This window comes from Rhinatrema bivittatum, chromosome 6 (assembly GCF_901001135.1).
Source record: "Rhinatrema bivittatum chromosome 6, aRhiBiv1.1, whole genome shotgun sequence".
NCBI lineage: Eukaryota > Metazoa > Chordata > Amphibia > Gymnophiona > Rhinatrematidae > Rhinatrema > Rhinatrema bivittatum.
Genome location: NC_042620.1, coordinates 123,931,057 through 123,949,024, shown reverse-complemented (window position 1 = coordinate 123,949,024; position 17,968 = coordinate 123,931,057). Strand labels below are relative to the sequence as shown.

General features: G+C 41.3%; 1 protein-coding gene across 3 annotated transcripts in view; it reads left to right on the top strand.

Moving 5' to 3' along the window:
• CCDC141 (coiled-coil domain containing 141) overlaps positions 1-14,856 on the top strand; it is a 324,021-nt gene extending 309,165 nt beyond the window's left edge. For 2 of the 3 annotated variants that reach the window (XM_029605899.1, XM_029605902.1), the window contains one exon: positions 12,316-13,577. In XM_029605899.1, the coding sequence (XP_029461759.1) occupies positions 12,316-12,577 (262 nt within the window). In that variant the 3' untranslated portion in view covers positions 12,578-13,577. Of the gene's footprint in view, positions 1-12,315; positions 13,578-14,498 lie in introns of those variants that run through there. The other variant, XM_029605900.1, reaches the window with a different exon arrangement.
• Positions 14,857-17,968: the final 3,112 nt, after the last annotated feature.

The window sequence follows — 17,968 nt, the reverse complement described above, 5'->3', positions numbered from 1 at the left end:
GTTGCAGATCTGTGGGTACTTTGAACTTTGTATCCATAGGCCTGCAAGTTCATTTTCAAAGCTAGACTTCTGATCAATATTATCTGTGGGTATACAAGTACCTGCAGACTTTGAAGCTGCTATTTGTGCAGGTCAGATCTATGGGGAAAAATACACACCCACAGATTAGAAAATAAAATCTCTGTACATACTTTCACTTCCCTGACCTTCCCCTGTCCCTGGGAACATCCCTTTCTCTATGCAAAGAAGTATGAGGCCTGGTAATTTTCAAAGCCCATTTTATAAGTTTAAAAAGCTTTGAAAATTGCCTTCTGAAGGACTTGAGAAGGGTCTCAGAGTGAGTGGTGGATGGGACAATTAAACCAGAATCTCAAGGTTTACAGCCGTACACTCTTATTTAAATGTTATATTTTCCACCCTATGTGCTGTAAAAATATCTTTCCCTTTTATAACTTTTCAGCTGTGCATAGTTTAATCCTGTTATGTATGTCATAGAAAGGCGACAGCACAGTTTTCTGATGAGTCTCAGCACAGTACCTAGAGCCATAAAAATTGGAGTGTCTTAGTAGAAAGGACCTTTTACAGTTTCATTTATCTAACATAGTAGATGACATCAGATACAGGCAAACTGGCCCATCCAACCTATCTAGTTGTTCCTGCCTGCAGAATATCACTTCTCCAAGTCAGTTTTTTGGTCTTCCCTCTTTGGTCTTCTACCATTCTGGGTAGATGAGCACACAAGTTCCCTTTATATTCACTTAATAAAAATCTCAGAAAATTAATGTGGAATCATAATACTAAAGCTGAATTATTAAAAAAAAGAATAATCCAAGCAGTACTGCAGCTTTATGAGCCTCAAACCTACAAAGCTCAAACCTAGGAAAAAGTGACTTTTGGCCTTTCATATTACTCAATTCCCTGTCATAAATCTCACTCTGTTTTTTCTAATATACTTGCAGTTTTCATTCAAAAATCAGTTAATCAAGTTCTACTTTTATTTTTTTGGATGGTTTTTTTTTTTTTGAGACAGTAGAATTCATTCATAGAAAACTTGGCCAGAATAATTTAAGAGAGGAAAACAGTGCCATAGGAGGGATTCTACATAAAATAGCAAGTTTGCTTACCATAAACAATGTTCTCTATAGTGAGCAGGATGAATTAGCCATGACACGCAAGGTGATGTCATCTGATGGAAATGAATGGACTCTTCTCTTTAAGCTCATAGAGTTTTTCTCTACTGAACATGTAAGGGAGTTCCCCCATAGGTGTTGCCTCATGAGCTTTCTTAAATACAGAAGAATCTGTCATGGAACACAGACAATCAGGAAGGGTGGTCAATGGAAAATGCTCGATTGCACGCTTCTGCCAGGTGAACACGATGTGACCTCCATAAACCAAGCACAATGCATATGTAGGAACATACATGTATAAAATTGTACTAATCCCAAGAGTTTTGTTGTTGTTAAGTTGCTTATGAATCAACATGGTGATTGTGTACTGAATTTGCCATTCAATAGGCAACCAGTGTAGGGCTCAAAGTACAGGAATTATATGATAGCAAGAGCCAGTGCCCATCAGAAGTCTGCACAATTTGTAAAGGCTCTCAATGTAGTAGCAGGGAAGCAAATAAGCAACAAATTGCAATACTCAATCCTGGTAAGCAGTGCACAAGCACCTGCAACACCAAGCGAAAGTCAGCAGCAGCAGCAGCAAGCTGGGGCTTTAATCTGCGTAGCATACGAAGCTTAAAAAAACAAAAGCATCTCAAATGAGGCTTCATTGATAATACTGAATCCAAAATAACACCCAAATTACGGACATATGATATAACCAGTATCGTAAAGTCTTCAAGCTCAAAGATAAATGGAGCTTCAGTAGAAGGGAATCTACTCAACGTCAAGATTTCAATTTTATCCAAATTGAGAGCTAACAAATTATGCATTAGCCAAGATTTAATAGGTGATAAACAGATAGATATATGCATAGCATGCCAAGAGGACAAAACTGAATATCATTGGCATACAACTTGTAATTAACCCCTAAGCGAGATAATAATTTACATAGAGGGTCATATAGAATTAAATAGGGCTGTGGAAAGCTCAGAGCCTTGTGGGATTCCAGTGGACATTTTATGCCACTTGGAAGAGGCTGTGGAAATGGATACTTGATGAACTCGGTCAGACGTGAGAGATAAACCACTGAAGCAATGTTCTGGCAACCCTGATCTGTAATAATCAAACAAACAGAATGGAGTGGTTAAGGGTTTCAAATACTGTGGTAATATCAATCAGTATCATTATATACATAGGGACAGATTTTAAAATGTACGCGCGAGGAGTACATTTGTGTGCGCTACCCGGCACGCATGCATGTTATAAAATCAGGGGTCAGCGCGCACAAGGGGGGGTGCACAATAGTGCACCTTGTGCGTGACGAGCCCTCGGGGAGACCAGCTGGCTTTCCCCGTTCCCTCCAAGGCCGCTCCGAAATCGGAGCGGCCTTGGAGGGAACGGGGAAAGCCAGAGGGAACTTTCCTTTCTCCCCCCTCACCTTCCCCTACCTGTCCCGCCCCCCAGCCCGCAACCCCCCCGTACCTTTATTTCACAAGTTACGCCTGCCAGCCCAGCGGCCTTGCAGAGGCCTTTGGCCATGCCCCTCCAGCCCCCGGACCGCCCTGCCCCTGGACGCACGCCGCTGGGCCTTTTGAAAATAGGCCCGGTGCGTGTAACTCCCCTACGCGTGTAAATCCTCCTAAAATCTGCCCCAAAGTTCCACTGTCAAAACCGCATCTATGTCTAATAAAAATGTGATCAACAAATGACAAATAAAGAGTCAACAAGTCCCAGAATAATATAAACAAGACAGAAAAAAATGGGACTAAATTTACCAAACTCAAAGAATACCGTCAAAAAAGTAGAACAAATAGCATAGTGATAGTAATGTGTCAGCTATATCTTATTACTTCTGACTATGTTTTTTGCTTGCTTTAAAAAAATAAAAAAATGTTTCTTGTTGAAAGGTGGATGATTGAATAGTCCGGGCGGTCTTAGCACTTTGGTGCATGACATGCCATCAGGCTGACTGACACCTTACTATCAATATGCTATGGGGTAGATTTTCAGAGCCCTGCTCGCCTAAATCCGCCCAAAACCGGGCGGATTTAGGCGAGCAGGGCCCTGCGCGCCGGGAAGCCTATTTTACATAGGCCTCCCGGCGCGCGCAGAGCCCCGGGACTCGCGTAAGTCCCGGGGTTCTCGGAGGGGGGGCGTGTCGGGGGCGTGTCGGAGGGCGGGGCCCGGTCGTCGCGGCGTTCCGGGGGCGTGTCGGCAGCGTTTTGGGGGCGGGTACGGGGCGTGGCTACGGCCCGGGGGCGTGGCCGCGCCCTCCGTACCCGCCCCCAGGTCGCGGCCCGGCGCGCAGCAGGCCCGCTGGCGCGCGGGGATTTACGTCTCCCTCCGGGAGGCGTAAATCCCCCGACAAAGGTAAGGGGGGGGTGTAGACAGGGCCGGGCGGGTGGGTTAGGTAGGGGAAGGGAGGGGAAGGTGAGGGGAGGGCAAAGGAAAGTTCCCTCCAAGGCCGCTCCGATTTCGGAGCGGCCTTGGAGGGAACGGGGGGAGGCAGCGCGGCTCGGCGCGCGCAGGCTATACAAAATCGATAGCCTTGCGCGCGCCGATCCAGGATTTTAGTGGATACGCGCGGCTCCGCGCGTATCTACTAAAATCCAGCGTACTTTTGCTTGAGTCTGATGCGCAAGCAAAAGTAGGCTGATCGCGCTTCTTTTAAAATCTACCCCTATTTGTTCTATTTGTTTGACGGGATTCTTTGAGTTTGATAAATTTAGTCCCATTTTTTTTCTGTCTTAAAGATTTGATCAAGCCATCTATTTGGTTAGTATGCTTGCTTTAGACCCAGATAGAAACTGACTTCTTAGATTAATTTGTAGACATCAAGAGGAACTTTTTCTTCAATGTCAGGTCAGGATATTTTCTGATGTAGTGAAGGTGATACAAAGGAAATGAAAACAGTTCTTGTTGATGAAGCCCAGAGTTGTTAAACTTTGAGCTATCTTTTTTCTTCAGGTTCCATGCAAGTGCTTAATTCATTTTAATAATGTATCATAAATATTTTTTGAGCCCAATCAACTAACCATTTCTGTTAGTGATAAAATTATATCTTTCGGTTCCAGTAATGTTGCTGATTAAGAAAGAGGTTTTTCTAGCCTTATCAGATAATCCTTCTATAATAAGTTTGTTTGGTCACTGTAAGTGATTTTTTTCCTTTTTCTTCCCTCCCCCCTCCTTGGGATTGTAATGTATTTTTCCTTTTCTTCATTCTTTTGTTAATTGTTTCCTAGAGCACTTCCTAAAATTTCTGTGCATGGTTTCTCCTTCAGCATTTATAATAAACTAATAAAGATAAAGTTAAAAAATACCCCTGTGTCTGATTGTGTCAACGCTAGACAAAAACAATGTCTTTGTGTTGAACAACTTCTGAAAACCAAATTGAAATCCAAAATATACTTATAATCAAGGAAGTCATTTAATTGCAATAGAACAGCACTCTCAATAATCTTTGATAGGAAGACAATGTGGAAATCGGCCTGTAATTGCCAAGAATGCTAGGGTCTAGTGAGGGCTTCTTCAGTAAAGGCCTGTTAGAGGCCCTTTTCAAACTAAGGGCTGGATTTTCTAAACTATCGCGGCTCTGTAAATTCGGAGGTAGTGGGGGGGGGGGGGGCGAAGCAGGAGGGGGGGCGGGCCTGCAAAAGCTGGCTGCGATTGCACCACCGCGGTGTTATCACTGCCGGCTTTCGCACCCAATAGCGCCACAGAGAAAGGTGGCGCTATTGGGCACGCTACTGGCAGCGATAAGGTGTCCTACCTTTTCGCTGTCAGCAAAGTCATCGCAGAGTCCGCCCCGACTCCTCCCCTTCCGGTGCGGACTCTGCCCCGATTTAGCTATCGCACATGAAAAGAGACTTTTCGCATGCGATCCCTTTAGAAAATGACCCCCTAAGTGGCAAATGCTCTTCTGCCAACAATAAATTAACAGCTTTCAAAAATGATCACTCAAATCTTCACATATTTTTATCAGGGCAGGAGGACACTGATTTAGTGGGCAGGTAGATGGGTTCAATTTAGCGATAATTTGAATATTCTGTTCTTTTGATACATGAGAAAAAAAGAATCCCACACTGAAAGAAGCCAATGGTTCAATAGACAGCTTCATTAAGTTGTGCCAGAATCACATTAAGGTCCTCTGGGATAGATAGTTTGACAACTGAAGATTAGAATGCCAGAGGCCTTTCATGAACTTCGATACCAAAGGAATGAGTGGAGATTGGCCTACCCTAAATCTGAATATGGTAGGACATTATGGCACTGAGATGTACTCTCACTGGAGTAGCTCTTTTGGCTTACATGCAAAAGGGTCCAAGGAGATTTTCTGACATCAAGGGAGAACAGTTTCCATTTAAAGCTGTAAGCTCTCCTAGTTGAGGATTTTTTGGTGGACACTATTATGTCCTCAACTTCTTTGGATAAGGAACATGGGGTGATCAGCGAGCGCTCAACATCCAGGACATTAAGTTGAGAGAGAGAAGGTTTAGATAATAGAGACATCCCTTTTCTTGAGTTAACAAGGATAGATCTGCCCCCAGAGAAATTGGAGGGCTGATGGAAGTTATATGAACCACACTTGTCTGGACCATGCTCGTGCTATAAGAATCAGACTGACCATGCACTTTTTGTACTGTCCTGGCAATCAGCAGAATCGGAGAAAAGTATACATGAGATCTGCGTTCAGGTTGAAGGGAAAATAGTCCTGAGTGGATCTGAGTTTGCTGGGAAGAATGGAGCAATATCTTTCCACTTTTCTGTTTTCCTCCAAGGTGAAGAGGTCAGTTGAGGGATGACCCCTAAAGACTGAATAGTTTCTTGGCTGTTGACTGTTGCAGGGCCAATCTGTGTGGACAAAATAGCCTGCTGAGGTAGTCCGCTAATGGTTTGATGATCCCTTGAAAGGTGCATGCCCATTCTCATATCGTTATTGCCTCTTAGCAGAAAGTCCATGACCCTGTTCCTCCTTGTTTGTTGATATAGAACATAGCTACTTGATTGTTGGTTTGCATGAGAATGATCTTCCCCTTGAGGAGATTTGTGAAAGTTGTTAAGTGTATCTGATCATTTGCAGTTCTAGAAGGTTGATCTGAAACTCCTTTCTGCTATCAACCAAGTTCCTTGAGTTCAGTAGGGACCTATGTAGGCTCCTCATCCCTTGGAGGATGTCGCTAAAGTCACCTGATGAGGAAGTGGACAGAGTGGTGCCCCATCTTGAAGGATGTAGGAGTCTAGCCCACCAGCGAAGCTCTTGCTTCATTTCCTGTAAGACATTCACTGAGGTCATCAAGAGCTGAGTTAACTGATCCCATTGGGAGTGGAGGCCCTAACGTAGGAGTCGCATATGGAGGCATGTTAGTGAAACTACATGAACTGTCACTACCATGTGGCCCAGAACAAATAGCACTTCCCTGGTTCTTGACTGATCTGTGTTCACATTGATGAACAAGGGACCTGAGAATGTTCACTTGATATGACAGAAGAAAAGCTCTCTCCTATACAGAGTCTATCCATGCCCCAAGGAATTTGATCTTCTGAGACAGAATTAGCGTCCATTTTTCAAAATTTACTAGCAAATCCCAATGATTCTAGGAGCTGAACTGAATAATGTAGGGAGTTTAGCACTCCTTCCCAATAAGTCACACACACTAACCAGTCATCCAAATAAGGGAAGATGCAGATGCTCAGATGTTTAAATTGTATATTGTTTAACCATCTCTTTTCTCTCCTCTCTTCTTCCTTCTCCAAGTTCGGCTACCCTTGTTAAATGTAACTGTACTTTCGGACACCACAGTTCTAGTTTTTGTTTATAATGCACTCCTGTTCGATGTAAACCAGCAAGATATGTTTTCATGATTGCCGGTATATAAAAACTCTAAATAAATAAAAATAAATAAATGTCAGAGTTGTGCTGCTACTACAGCTAAGCATTTGATAAAGAACCTCTGTGCTGCTGATAGGCTGAAGGGGAGTACATGGTATTGGTAGTGAGAGGATTTTACCACAAAGCATAGATAGTGCTAGTGGGAGGGATGGATGGGTATGTAAGCAGAGGTGTCCTTAAGATCCAGGGGACATATCCATTCCCCCACCTGGATGAAGGGCAGAATCATATGGAGGGAGTTAAATTTGAATTTCTCCTAGAGAAGATTCTTCTTCAGACTTGTTAAAATCAGGATGGGTCTTAATACCCTGGATTTCTTGGTGATAAGGAAATAGCTGGAATAGAATCTCTGGCCATGCTAATTGGGCAAGACAGGTTCTATTGCCCACTAAGGAGTGACTTCAACTACAGGCAGAGTTGTGCTGCTGAGTGAGAAGTATCCATATTGAAAACTAAGCAATGGGAAAGCATGGTAAGCCGGGAGAAACTTAGGGATGTGAATTGTTTTTCAATGATTAAAATTATCGTCCGATAATTTTAATATCGTCTTAAATCGTTATAGAACACAATACAATAGAAATTCTAACGATTTATCGTTAAAAATCGTTAAATCGTGTTAGTGCGCACTAACAGAAAATGATACAAATTGACACTTTCCAGGTCAGTAAAGGTCAGTTAGGAATGAATATGTGTTCCTATTGGCTGGCTGCCCTCTTATCTATTGATGTTATCAAGGTTCGCACTGAGGTGATGGTTGGGGGGATGTGAAATGGAAACAGTTGGAAGCTTGACAAAAAAGGTAATGTGATGATCATCACTCATGTGACTAGAACTTGTTTGTTTATTATTTTTGTTAGCAGGCACCTGAAATGCTAGTGCATGTTGAATTTGCCAATCACTGTGCATTTTAGAAAGGTGGTCCTGGCTGGAACTATTATACACAGTTCAAATATATGTGGTAATTGATTGTTGGTAAGTGTATTTTTTAAGTAGCCACACTGGCCACCAGTATGTTTCTTTTCCTCCTACTTAACTCACTAGCTCAACTTTATAAGAAGGGCTTCTCTGCTTGTGTGTTGCTTTTGTTTGGTGTGAGGAGAGCAGAAACATCAGATCTTTATTCAATCTACTACAGTCAGGCAGCTCCCCCCTGTCTGTGAAGCCAGCCTCTCACTAGTAATGCAGGGAAGGAGCTGTTTCAGCCTCACCATCCTCCTCCCCCCCTCCCCTCACCCACACACCATTCACTGGCTGGGACATGGGGGAGGGTCAGGCAGCTCCCCCCTGTCTGTGAAGCCAGCCTCTCACTAGTAATGCAGGCGGGATAGGGCACTGCATGCAGGAAGATCACAACACCCCTGGTGTCAGGGTTAGGGCACTGTGTGCAGGAAGATCACAACACTCCTGGTATTAATAGGGATAGGGCACTGTGTGTACATGAAGATCACAACACCCCTGGTATCAGGGTTAGGGCACAAGTTCTAGTCACATTGACTGATCACATTACTTTTTTTGTCAAGCTACCAACTGTTTCCATTTCCCATCCCCCATATACTGTCAGTGGGAACCTTGGTAACATGAATAAATAAGAGGGCAGCCAATAGGAATACATATTCATTCCTAAACTGACCTTAACTGACCTGAAAAGTGTCAAATCGTATCAATTTCTGTTAGTGCGCACTAACAGGAGTTAGTGCGCACTAACTGGGAGTTAGTCACAGGTCTTTGGCCTTCTCTAGATTTTAGACATCCTGGTGGAGCCAGCAGCCATTTCAATCCATGCTATCCTACAGGAGTTACAAGCAAGAGTATGGAAGAATTTGATTTCTTGTACCTCAGTAGCCAGGAAATTAGACTTCAAGTGTAGAGTCCAGAAGACTCCATATTTTGGAAATATATCGGAAAAAACTCCATATTTTGGAAATATATCGGAAAAAGACTCCATATTTTGGAAATATATCGGAAAAAACGATTTTTAACGATTTTTCAACGAAATAATCGTGCCAAACACAATTTTCTTCTCCTGCCACACGATTTCAATCGTTAAGACGATATGGCACACGATTCACATCCCTATTAAGCAGTAATCAGATTCTGCAAACTTGCGAACCCAGCTGTCTTTGATAATCTTGCATCATTCTCTGGTGAGGATTAAGTGTGGAGTTCTGAAACACCTTTTTACCAAAATTGTCCAGGAACCTGGGATCTTTCCCTGGTAGAGCGTTTGAAAATATTCATGTTTTCTTTGCTCTTTTTAGAACAGACTTCACTACAAGTGATTGATAAGGCAGCTGCACTTACTACAAAATATGGAGTCTTCTGAACTCTATACTTGAAGTCTAATTTCCTGGCTACTGAGGTACAAGAAATCAAATTCTTCCATACTCTTGCTTGTAACTCCTGCAGGATAGCATGGATTGAAATGGCTGCTGGCTCCACCAGGATGTCTAAAATCTAGAGAAGGCCAAAGACCTGTGATTGAGGGTCTTGTCCTTAAGCATGTTAACTCCAAGCCCCTTGCCGAACTTGTCCAGAAACCTGGAGTAAGAGAGGTCCTCAGGTAGACATGCGTGTTCTGGAGGCTCAGGTAGGGGGTCAGAGGATATTCCCATAGAACCCCCCCTCAGATCCTAGGGGGAGGAAAGCCTAATCCAGGTTCCCAGTGATGAAGCAGGTGACTGAAGGAGGGGGGGTGTCCTTGTTCACCTCAGAGAAGTGTATTCCTGATAGACGTGCCACAACTGGCTAGACTCTGCTGAAAGTGAATGCCAAGGACTAGAACCACTCTGGGGGGGGGGGGGGGTCTAATGGAGTACCCATCCTGTTAGAGGTTACTGAAACTTCTTCTTGCAGAAGTAAATCTGATATCCTGAAAAGGAGAAGTTGAAGGGTTCTTTCCATGTCCCCTTAGCTGCTAGAAAGGTAAAAAAAAGTCTTCACCAAATCTGCCACTTGGTCTAAGTGCTGACGTGCCTTCTGGCCAAGTGTTGGAGGTGGAACATCCTCTTCAAAAACTAGGATGGAAGCTTCTTGCATCTTATAAAATTTGTTATGAGGGCCAGTTAGCGATTACAAGCACCATGGAGTAAATGGGATCTGGCTTGTTTAGGCATAGGCCTTGCTCTAGTAACTTTGATGGGGACATTGCTCTAGAAATTGGCAGAGGTAAGTGACGTGCACCTCCTCCTGCTCCTGAAAACCTTCCTAAATGTATGGAAGTAACTGGTGATTTAGTGAAGAGTTACATTGAAAGCACCATTGCCTAGTGCTGAGACTCGATACACCAGTGAATAGTGCATTGGCTGCATTGATGGTGCCGATACTCAATGATTTTTTGGTGTCATTTTAACTGCTAGCTGCAAAGAGTGGTGAATCTTTTTAGTAGGACTCGCACTTTGTAACTTCTTTTGTTTGCTTGATCCCAAAGACCCAGCCTGCTCCAGCGAGGGGGAGACTTTCTCGAAAAGCTCCTGCTCAATATGAGACTATGTTCAGGAACGAGGACTGGCTAAGGCTCTTTAGCGACTTATACAGTTTCTCCACCTTCCAGGCCCTGGACTTCTGGGAGCATAGAGACACACAGTCACAGTGGTAACAATTTGCCTGGTCATAGTTTGGTCCTAGAAAACAGTAACAGATGTCATGTCTATCTGTAATGGACATTTTCTTACCACAAACACAGTCTTTGAAGCCAATGGTGATGGATATCTTGTGAAGAAAAAGGTTGTATTTTTTAAATAGCACGTAAAAGTGCTGTTTGGAAGGCCTCCAAGACAGAGAGGCAATGAAGTAACTGAAAAATGTGAAAAGAATGAATACTGGAAAAAAATACATAGGGTACACATCTGTACTTATGTTCAGATGAAAAAAAACTGAAGGGGCTAATGAAGCAACATCCTTTGGGAACTCCTGTACATGCTCTGAAGAGCAAAAGCTGTATGAGCTAAGAGAGAAAGGTTCATTTGGCACTATTGGATGCCATCATCACCACCTGTCATGGCTAATTCAGCCCTGCTTGTTAATTGAGAATCAAAGGCAATTTTCATACTGCCTGCGGTGCTTGCAGGCCTGTATGTAACTTATTCTGCATGCTGATTTTCCTAGGGAAACTCTCCATGGCATTTCCCTTTGAAAATACAGACCAACAGGGGAATATGGGTACTTTACACCTGAAGCATGTAAAAAGTATATACATTAAAGTTTATGTGGATATCTTACCATCAAAATCCCAAATACACTTTCCTTACTTGCCCTATTCCTACCCACTTTTACCTGCATTGCAGAGGACAATATTAAAATTGCATTTTTACATAGGTAAACACATTGTTTGCCCACATAAAAATGTAGGATTATCATTCTTTCAATTGAAAAGTCTGTATTTCAGTTATTATTGACTTTTGCTCTTTCTCCAGAATCCAAAAGTTCAAATACTCATCATTCATCTTTTCCACAGCTACTTAATCCTCTATCGACACAATTTGAATTTAATTTGAAAAAAGGCAGAGTGAAACTGCTATAACTTTATGATCCATATTTAACACACATGGCACCTGTACACTAAAAGAAAAATAAATTAGCATTAGTTGATGAGCAATTAAGTTCTACACTTATAAAAGAAAGACTACATCTTAACCTATTAACTAACAATAGCAGGTCTTTTTAAATGTGTCATTCATGATTTGAGAGCTTTTCCTAATTTGTATATCCCTACTGACTAATAAATCTATATAAAAGGTTGAAATATTTTCAGCAAATTGTATTTAAAGCACAGTGAAGTTGTTTCCTTTCTATCAGTGTCTGTGTCTTTTTATGCTGGTCTTATTAAAAACTACGATATAGTGTTAAGAATCATCACTGAAATGCAAAAATGTGGTACAGGCATTTTTTAATTATCAATATTTCAGCTGAATTTTGTTTCTCAGGTCATGATATAAAATGGTATATATTTCTATTTTTTTCATAATAACAGTTGGATACAAAAATATCTATATTTGAATGCTAAGAAATACTAATAGTAGATATGATAGAAGTTTGACTTTTACTAAAGGAGCGCTTTATAAAATATTAAATGATGTGCTCAAGTACATAATTTCGATCAACTACACATGTATGATTTTCAAATGCTGTTAGAGGAAGAAAACTTTTGATCAATAAATTTGGTTTAATAACAATTCTATGTGCATGTTTATGTTAAAAACATGTTGAAACTCATGAATTACTTATAGTCGTTTTTCTGATGTTGCCTGAAACCACAAACAAACTTTTAGAAATATTGATAAGAACCTGACTTGAAAAACTAACTCTCTGCTTCAGGTACAAGGAGGGCCAGAAATTGACTTCAGATGAGCACTTAACGCTTTTACAAATGGAGAAAAGGCATACTTTGTTTATTCAGAAGGTGTGTGAGAAAGATGCTGGCCACTATGTTGCTTGGGCCACAAATTCTAGTGGTACTATCTCCTCCAGTGCCACCCTCCATGTGAAAGGTAACAGGTCACCTATCAAACAAGTAGACTGGATAACTCTACTTGTCATATATGTTAGTCTATCACTGCTGTACTGGCTACTCACCTAGCATTGACAACACTGGACATGGGTCTCGTCATGAGCTGAGATTACACCAAAGCAACTTTGTTCTGCTGCACCCCACATGGACTCGATGTACCAACCTACCTGCTTTTGATTCACATGACACACATCATCTGTGCCATTAATATCACAGCTACTCGAAACTGTGCTTGTCCGTTATCACTTTAATGTTCATTTAAGCAATTTTTCTGGGTATTTATTAATAGGGTAAAAGGGTTCTTATGTATCAAAAAAAGATATGTATATAGAAAGTAATTTTTCAGTTGCTTTTGTCTGTATCATACCAAGATCCGGTGCAGTTTTTACAATTTCTTGGATAATTTGTTTTTCCTTCCATTATTATTTTAGCATAATGCATAGTTATTTTGGTCAGGTCTTCATGTAAATGGCAAATAAAGAATGGAGCAGAAACCACATGCAATTGCAAAACCGATTTTCAGGCTTCTAGAGGCACTATAAAGCCAAGAAACAGAATGAGAAAAAACAACTCCTGAACATATCACACTGGTGTGGACACAGACATCTGTCCTTTATAAGTGATTATTTTACCCTATTAGTTTGAACATACAAACCATACTTGCCTGCCTACCACAGTTTCCCAGGCCCGGATTTCAAATGTTTTTTGCCAAATACAAAATGGGAGAAACCCTTTGAAAACGAGAACCTAGAACGGGTTTTTAAAACTTACCTTTTATTGTAGTCTCAGTGGAAAAACTCTGCAGCCTTAGAGGCTGAAATACTAACCTTCAGTATTCACTACAGATTAGTGACAACTTTGCAAAGTTTTGTTACTGATGCAAATGTGCTCATTTGCATCTGCGGCAAAACTTTACGCTAAGTTTTCAGGGTGTTCCCAGTAGCTGTAATGTGCAGAACATTTCACAAGCAGGCAGCCTGTCTGGGGTCACCTGCCTACCAGTGCACGCAACCTGCGCCTGCCCAGAGGCAGGTGCAGAAGGTAAAATAAAATTTTGGCGGGGTTTAGGATAGGCCTGGGGGGGGATAGGTTAGGGGAAGGGGTGGGAAGGTTAGAGTAGGGGGAAAGGAAGTTCCCTCTCAGGCCACTTCGAAATCAGAGTGGCCTGGGAGGGAACGGGTGAAGGCCGCAGGCGTTGGTATGCGCAAGGTGCACAATTGTGCACCCCATTGCGCGTGCCGACCCCCCATTTTACAACATGCGCGCACCTCCATGTGCATATTATAAAATCGGGCGTCCATGTGTGTGTGCCGGGTAGCACGTGCACATGTATGCCCGCTCGTACCTTTGAAAATCTACCCCTATGCGAGTAGATGCTAAATTATTACTCATGTAACATTTTGAAAATTCATCCCCAAGCTTTTAGTGTTTTTGCATATTACTTGACATTTTCCTAAATTCTTCATTCAAAAAGCTGTTTTGCAAAAAAATTTGCACTGCAGTACACTGGCTTCTTAGTTTGTAATTTAATTTATTAATCTTCTAATACAGAATGTGTTTTTTATTTCATCTTTTAAGAAAAAACAAACAAACCCAAAACCTTTTTGGTAGTATCACAAGCATAGTTCAGGATCACCATGTATGTACCAACCAGAAAGATCCATGTCAAAAGGACCAAGTTGAGCCAGTCCTGCTTTACATGGAGCTTTTTTCTTTTTAAATTTGGATTAGATAAGCTATAAGAGAAACCTTGTCACAAATTGCAAAAGGGTCCTTCTCCAGCTAGGCAATATTTTTTTCTTTTGCTGAAATTATAATGGAACACTTTGTTACCAATTTTATACTCTTGGACATAGTCCTTCAGACTCCATAGGCTTTTCTACCTTTAGAACCAAACTCCAAATGTTTTTGGGTAAGGGCAATAGTGCTTTGTAGATCAGTGATTCTCAACCAGTATGTCACCATACTGTGTGTCGCGTGCTACTTGCAGCCGGCAGGGGCCGAAGAAAGGAAGACCAGCGCTGCTAGCTGCCGCCGGAGACCAGGCCAACGGGGCCGAAGAAAGGAAGACCAGCTCCTCCGGAGACCAGGCCATCGGGGCTGAAGAAAAAAAGACCGGTGCCGCCGCCAGTGACCAGGCCGTTGGGGCCAAAGAAAGGAAGACTGGCACTGCCGCCGGAGACCAGGCCGGTGGGCTGATGATGAGCTACTCAGCTGGGGGCCTTTATGTGTGTATATTTGAGATTGGAAGGGTGCTTGTGTGTGTGTGGTAAATATGTGAGAAAGGAATGGTGCTTCTGTGTGTGTGGTGTGTACATGAGACAGGGAGGGTGCTTCTGTATGTGTGTGTGGTGTGTATGTGAGGATGCTTGTGTGTGTCAGTGTGTGTGTGTGCGAGAGAGAGATGGAGCATGTTTTTGGCTGGCTGTGGCTGTGAGAGAGAGAAGGGGCATGTGTGTGATTGAGCATGTTTGTAAGTGAAATAGAGAGAACGTGTGTGATTGAAAGCCTGTGTGTAAGTAAGAAAGAGCGAGAGCATTGTGTGGTTGAGAGACATTGGTCAGAGAGGTGACGTGTGTATGTGTGAGAAAGACTGATCAGGGAAATGACCAGTACATGTGTGCTTGTGTGTGTGTGTGTGTGTGTGAGAGAGAGAGAGAGAGAGAGAGACTGGTTGGGGAGATGATTGGTGTGTGAGAGACAGAAACTGGTCCTGAGGGTGTGACTGGTGTGTGTGTGTGAGAGAGAAGAGACTGGTTGTGGTCCCTAAGGAAGAGGACCTTGAGGATAGCTTCAGCAGCTTTTGCTGCTTCTGATGTGGTCTGCAAGGGAAAGGAATAGGAGAACTGCTGGAGAGGGTAAGTAAAGGTGGCTTTTTAAGTTCATTTTTCTTGATTGTCTGCCATTTTAATTATTGGGTAGTATGTGATGTGTCTGCTGTTTTGAAGTATGTTATTGGTGTTTGAAGAATTTTTAATAATTTTTAAGAGTTTTTAATTGTTAGATGATGTTCTGTTCACCAGCTGTTTTGAAACATTTTTTCATATAGTTTTACAATTATTTCTGTGTGGGAATCTAAAACAGCTTGGCTTTTTCTGTTTTCCTAATGGGAGATGTATTGGTGTTTAGGGCCTGTTTTAATATTTGTAGTGTTGCTTTTTTTATAGGTAGGGTTGTTCCATTTGAGTGCTTGCCATAATGCAGGTGTAACTTTGTGTGGGTTAGTGTGTGTGCATTATTGCAGATCCTGGGACTTTGTTAGGTGCTATATCTCGGCTTCCATTTCTCTAGGTTTGCTCTGCATGCGGAGTGGCTTTTTTTGGGTTTTCATTCCAGTTTGTCTCCATATTTGTAATTTGTGGTCTTTCTGTATTTGGAGAAGGTCGATCTTGTGTGTATGACCGAGGTGCGATATTTAACTAGCATGCAGGCACATAAAATACCTCATTTTATTTGTGTTTTCTCAATTGGACATGCATTGCTAGTGAACTGCTGTCTTTTTAAGAAGGGCTATTGCGTCTGGTAGTAGAGGGGGTTTGTATTGCTGTTACTGAGATAACACCAGAATATATTTTTTGTATGGTGAGTTGTACGGGGAATGTTCTAATTCTGCTTTATACCTATTACTGAGGGTCAGGGGTGGGGGTGGGATTAGCCCTGTGACCGTCATGTGTTCAGTGTGTCTCGCATGTGAGGACCATCTATCAGGTGTGTCCCAACAGAAAAAAGGTTGAGAACCACTGTTGTAGATGTTATTGCAGATGGCATACATATGCATAGGCAATAGTTGCACTGCATAATTTAATGCAGGGGACCCTGTGTCAAATAAATTCTGTACCTTTGAGCAATGGAGTTGCCGACTTGATGAATAAAAATATTTGTATACTTAAAATTTGGATGCCTTGAGACTGATTTAATTTTTCCTGCATCTCCATGGTGACTTAAAAAATAGATTTGATAAAAGACATCGAAAGACAAAATCATTTCTCTGCCTGTATCATGTGGAGGGCTACAATTGCCCTGGGTAATTTCATTTCCCAGTCTTTACCTGCAGACACATATTTCTTTAAGATTTCAGCAATGGTTTTATTAGCTCTTTCCACTTGTCCTGGAAGGCTGTATACTTTTCTTTACATTTCTAGTACATTTCATAAATGGGCCATTACCTAACTAGTGAAGTGTGATCTTTTGTCCAAGTAGTCTCATAGGTAAGCCTCAGAGATTGAAGACATGAATTAACAGCAGGATAGCTGTTGTTTTAGCTGTGCTATTAAGGGCAGGTCAACCTACATCTAGGTCAATTTCTCAAATAATTGGTTTATATAAATAGTAGACATTATAAATGCCAGACTCAAGAAAATAAAATGTAATGCAAGATAATTGTCCTTTGAGTCTTCAGCTAAATAAATGTAATGAAGAAAATTTACAATAGTCTCTTAGAAAATGTATGTTTTTAAAAGAAGAATATTCTTTGGAATGCTGTATTCCATATTTTCCTTGCTAAAAATATGAATGTCAGTAGAAATATTTTAGTTCAACATGTTCTCTTTGCTTTTAATTAAAAGGTAAATCATGGACTTGGTGTACTTAACAAATACAAAAAAAAAACAGTTTCTTGCATAAAATTCTTCCAATTATTTATTTGCGTTAAATGTGTTATTGAAGACTTTGTATTCCTTTGTATGTTAAACACTGATTATAACTGTTTAAAACCCCAGTACACTTGACTTATATGTGCTCCCTGACAGATGTTATCAGGAAACATTACGGTATGTTAAATTTTACAAATTTTAAAAAGAAGTAATAATCTATGCCAGTCCGTAATCCATTATTTACATAATCCATCTTTGTTAAAAATTATCTGTCCCTCCCGACGCAGCTTCGGCGAAACACAGGTCTGTGTCGGAGGACCCTTTTGAAAATTTTGATTGAAACAGTGGAGTTGCCGTCTTTGTACAAATAAAAGACTTTGATTTATGAGATATGGACTATGCAACAATTTCTGCACTTATCGTGGATGAACTATAATTTCTGAGTGCAGTTCCTGCTCTTATGTTCTTTGGAAACACTGATTATAGCAAGAAAGCTTACCAGACAGTTGTATGATTTTTCTTATGATCTGAATTATTTAAGTAGCTTTTGAGGAAGATATAAAAAATAAAAAAAAACCACTCGCACCTGTATAGATATGAAAGCAAACAGAAATCATAACCATATATTAAGTGAATCTATTTTGTTCCATAAAACTACAATAAAGGGGGTTGATTCAATCTGGTAGTTTTGGCCTCCTGGAGGTGAACAGTGCTGGAATAGATTTTCCTGAATAACTACTACAATAAAAATGGATATTTTGCCACTATTAATGTGTGATTTCAAACACTCAAAAAGTTGTTCACAGGGGCTGGAAAAAGGATATTCAGGTTGCACAAGAGCTAAAGCAGGACTTCCCAAACCTGTCCT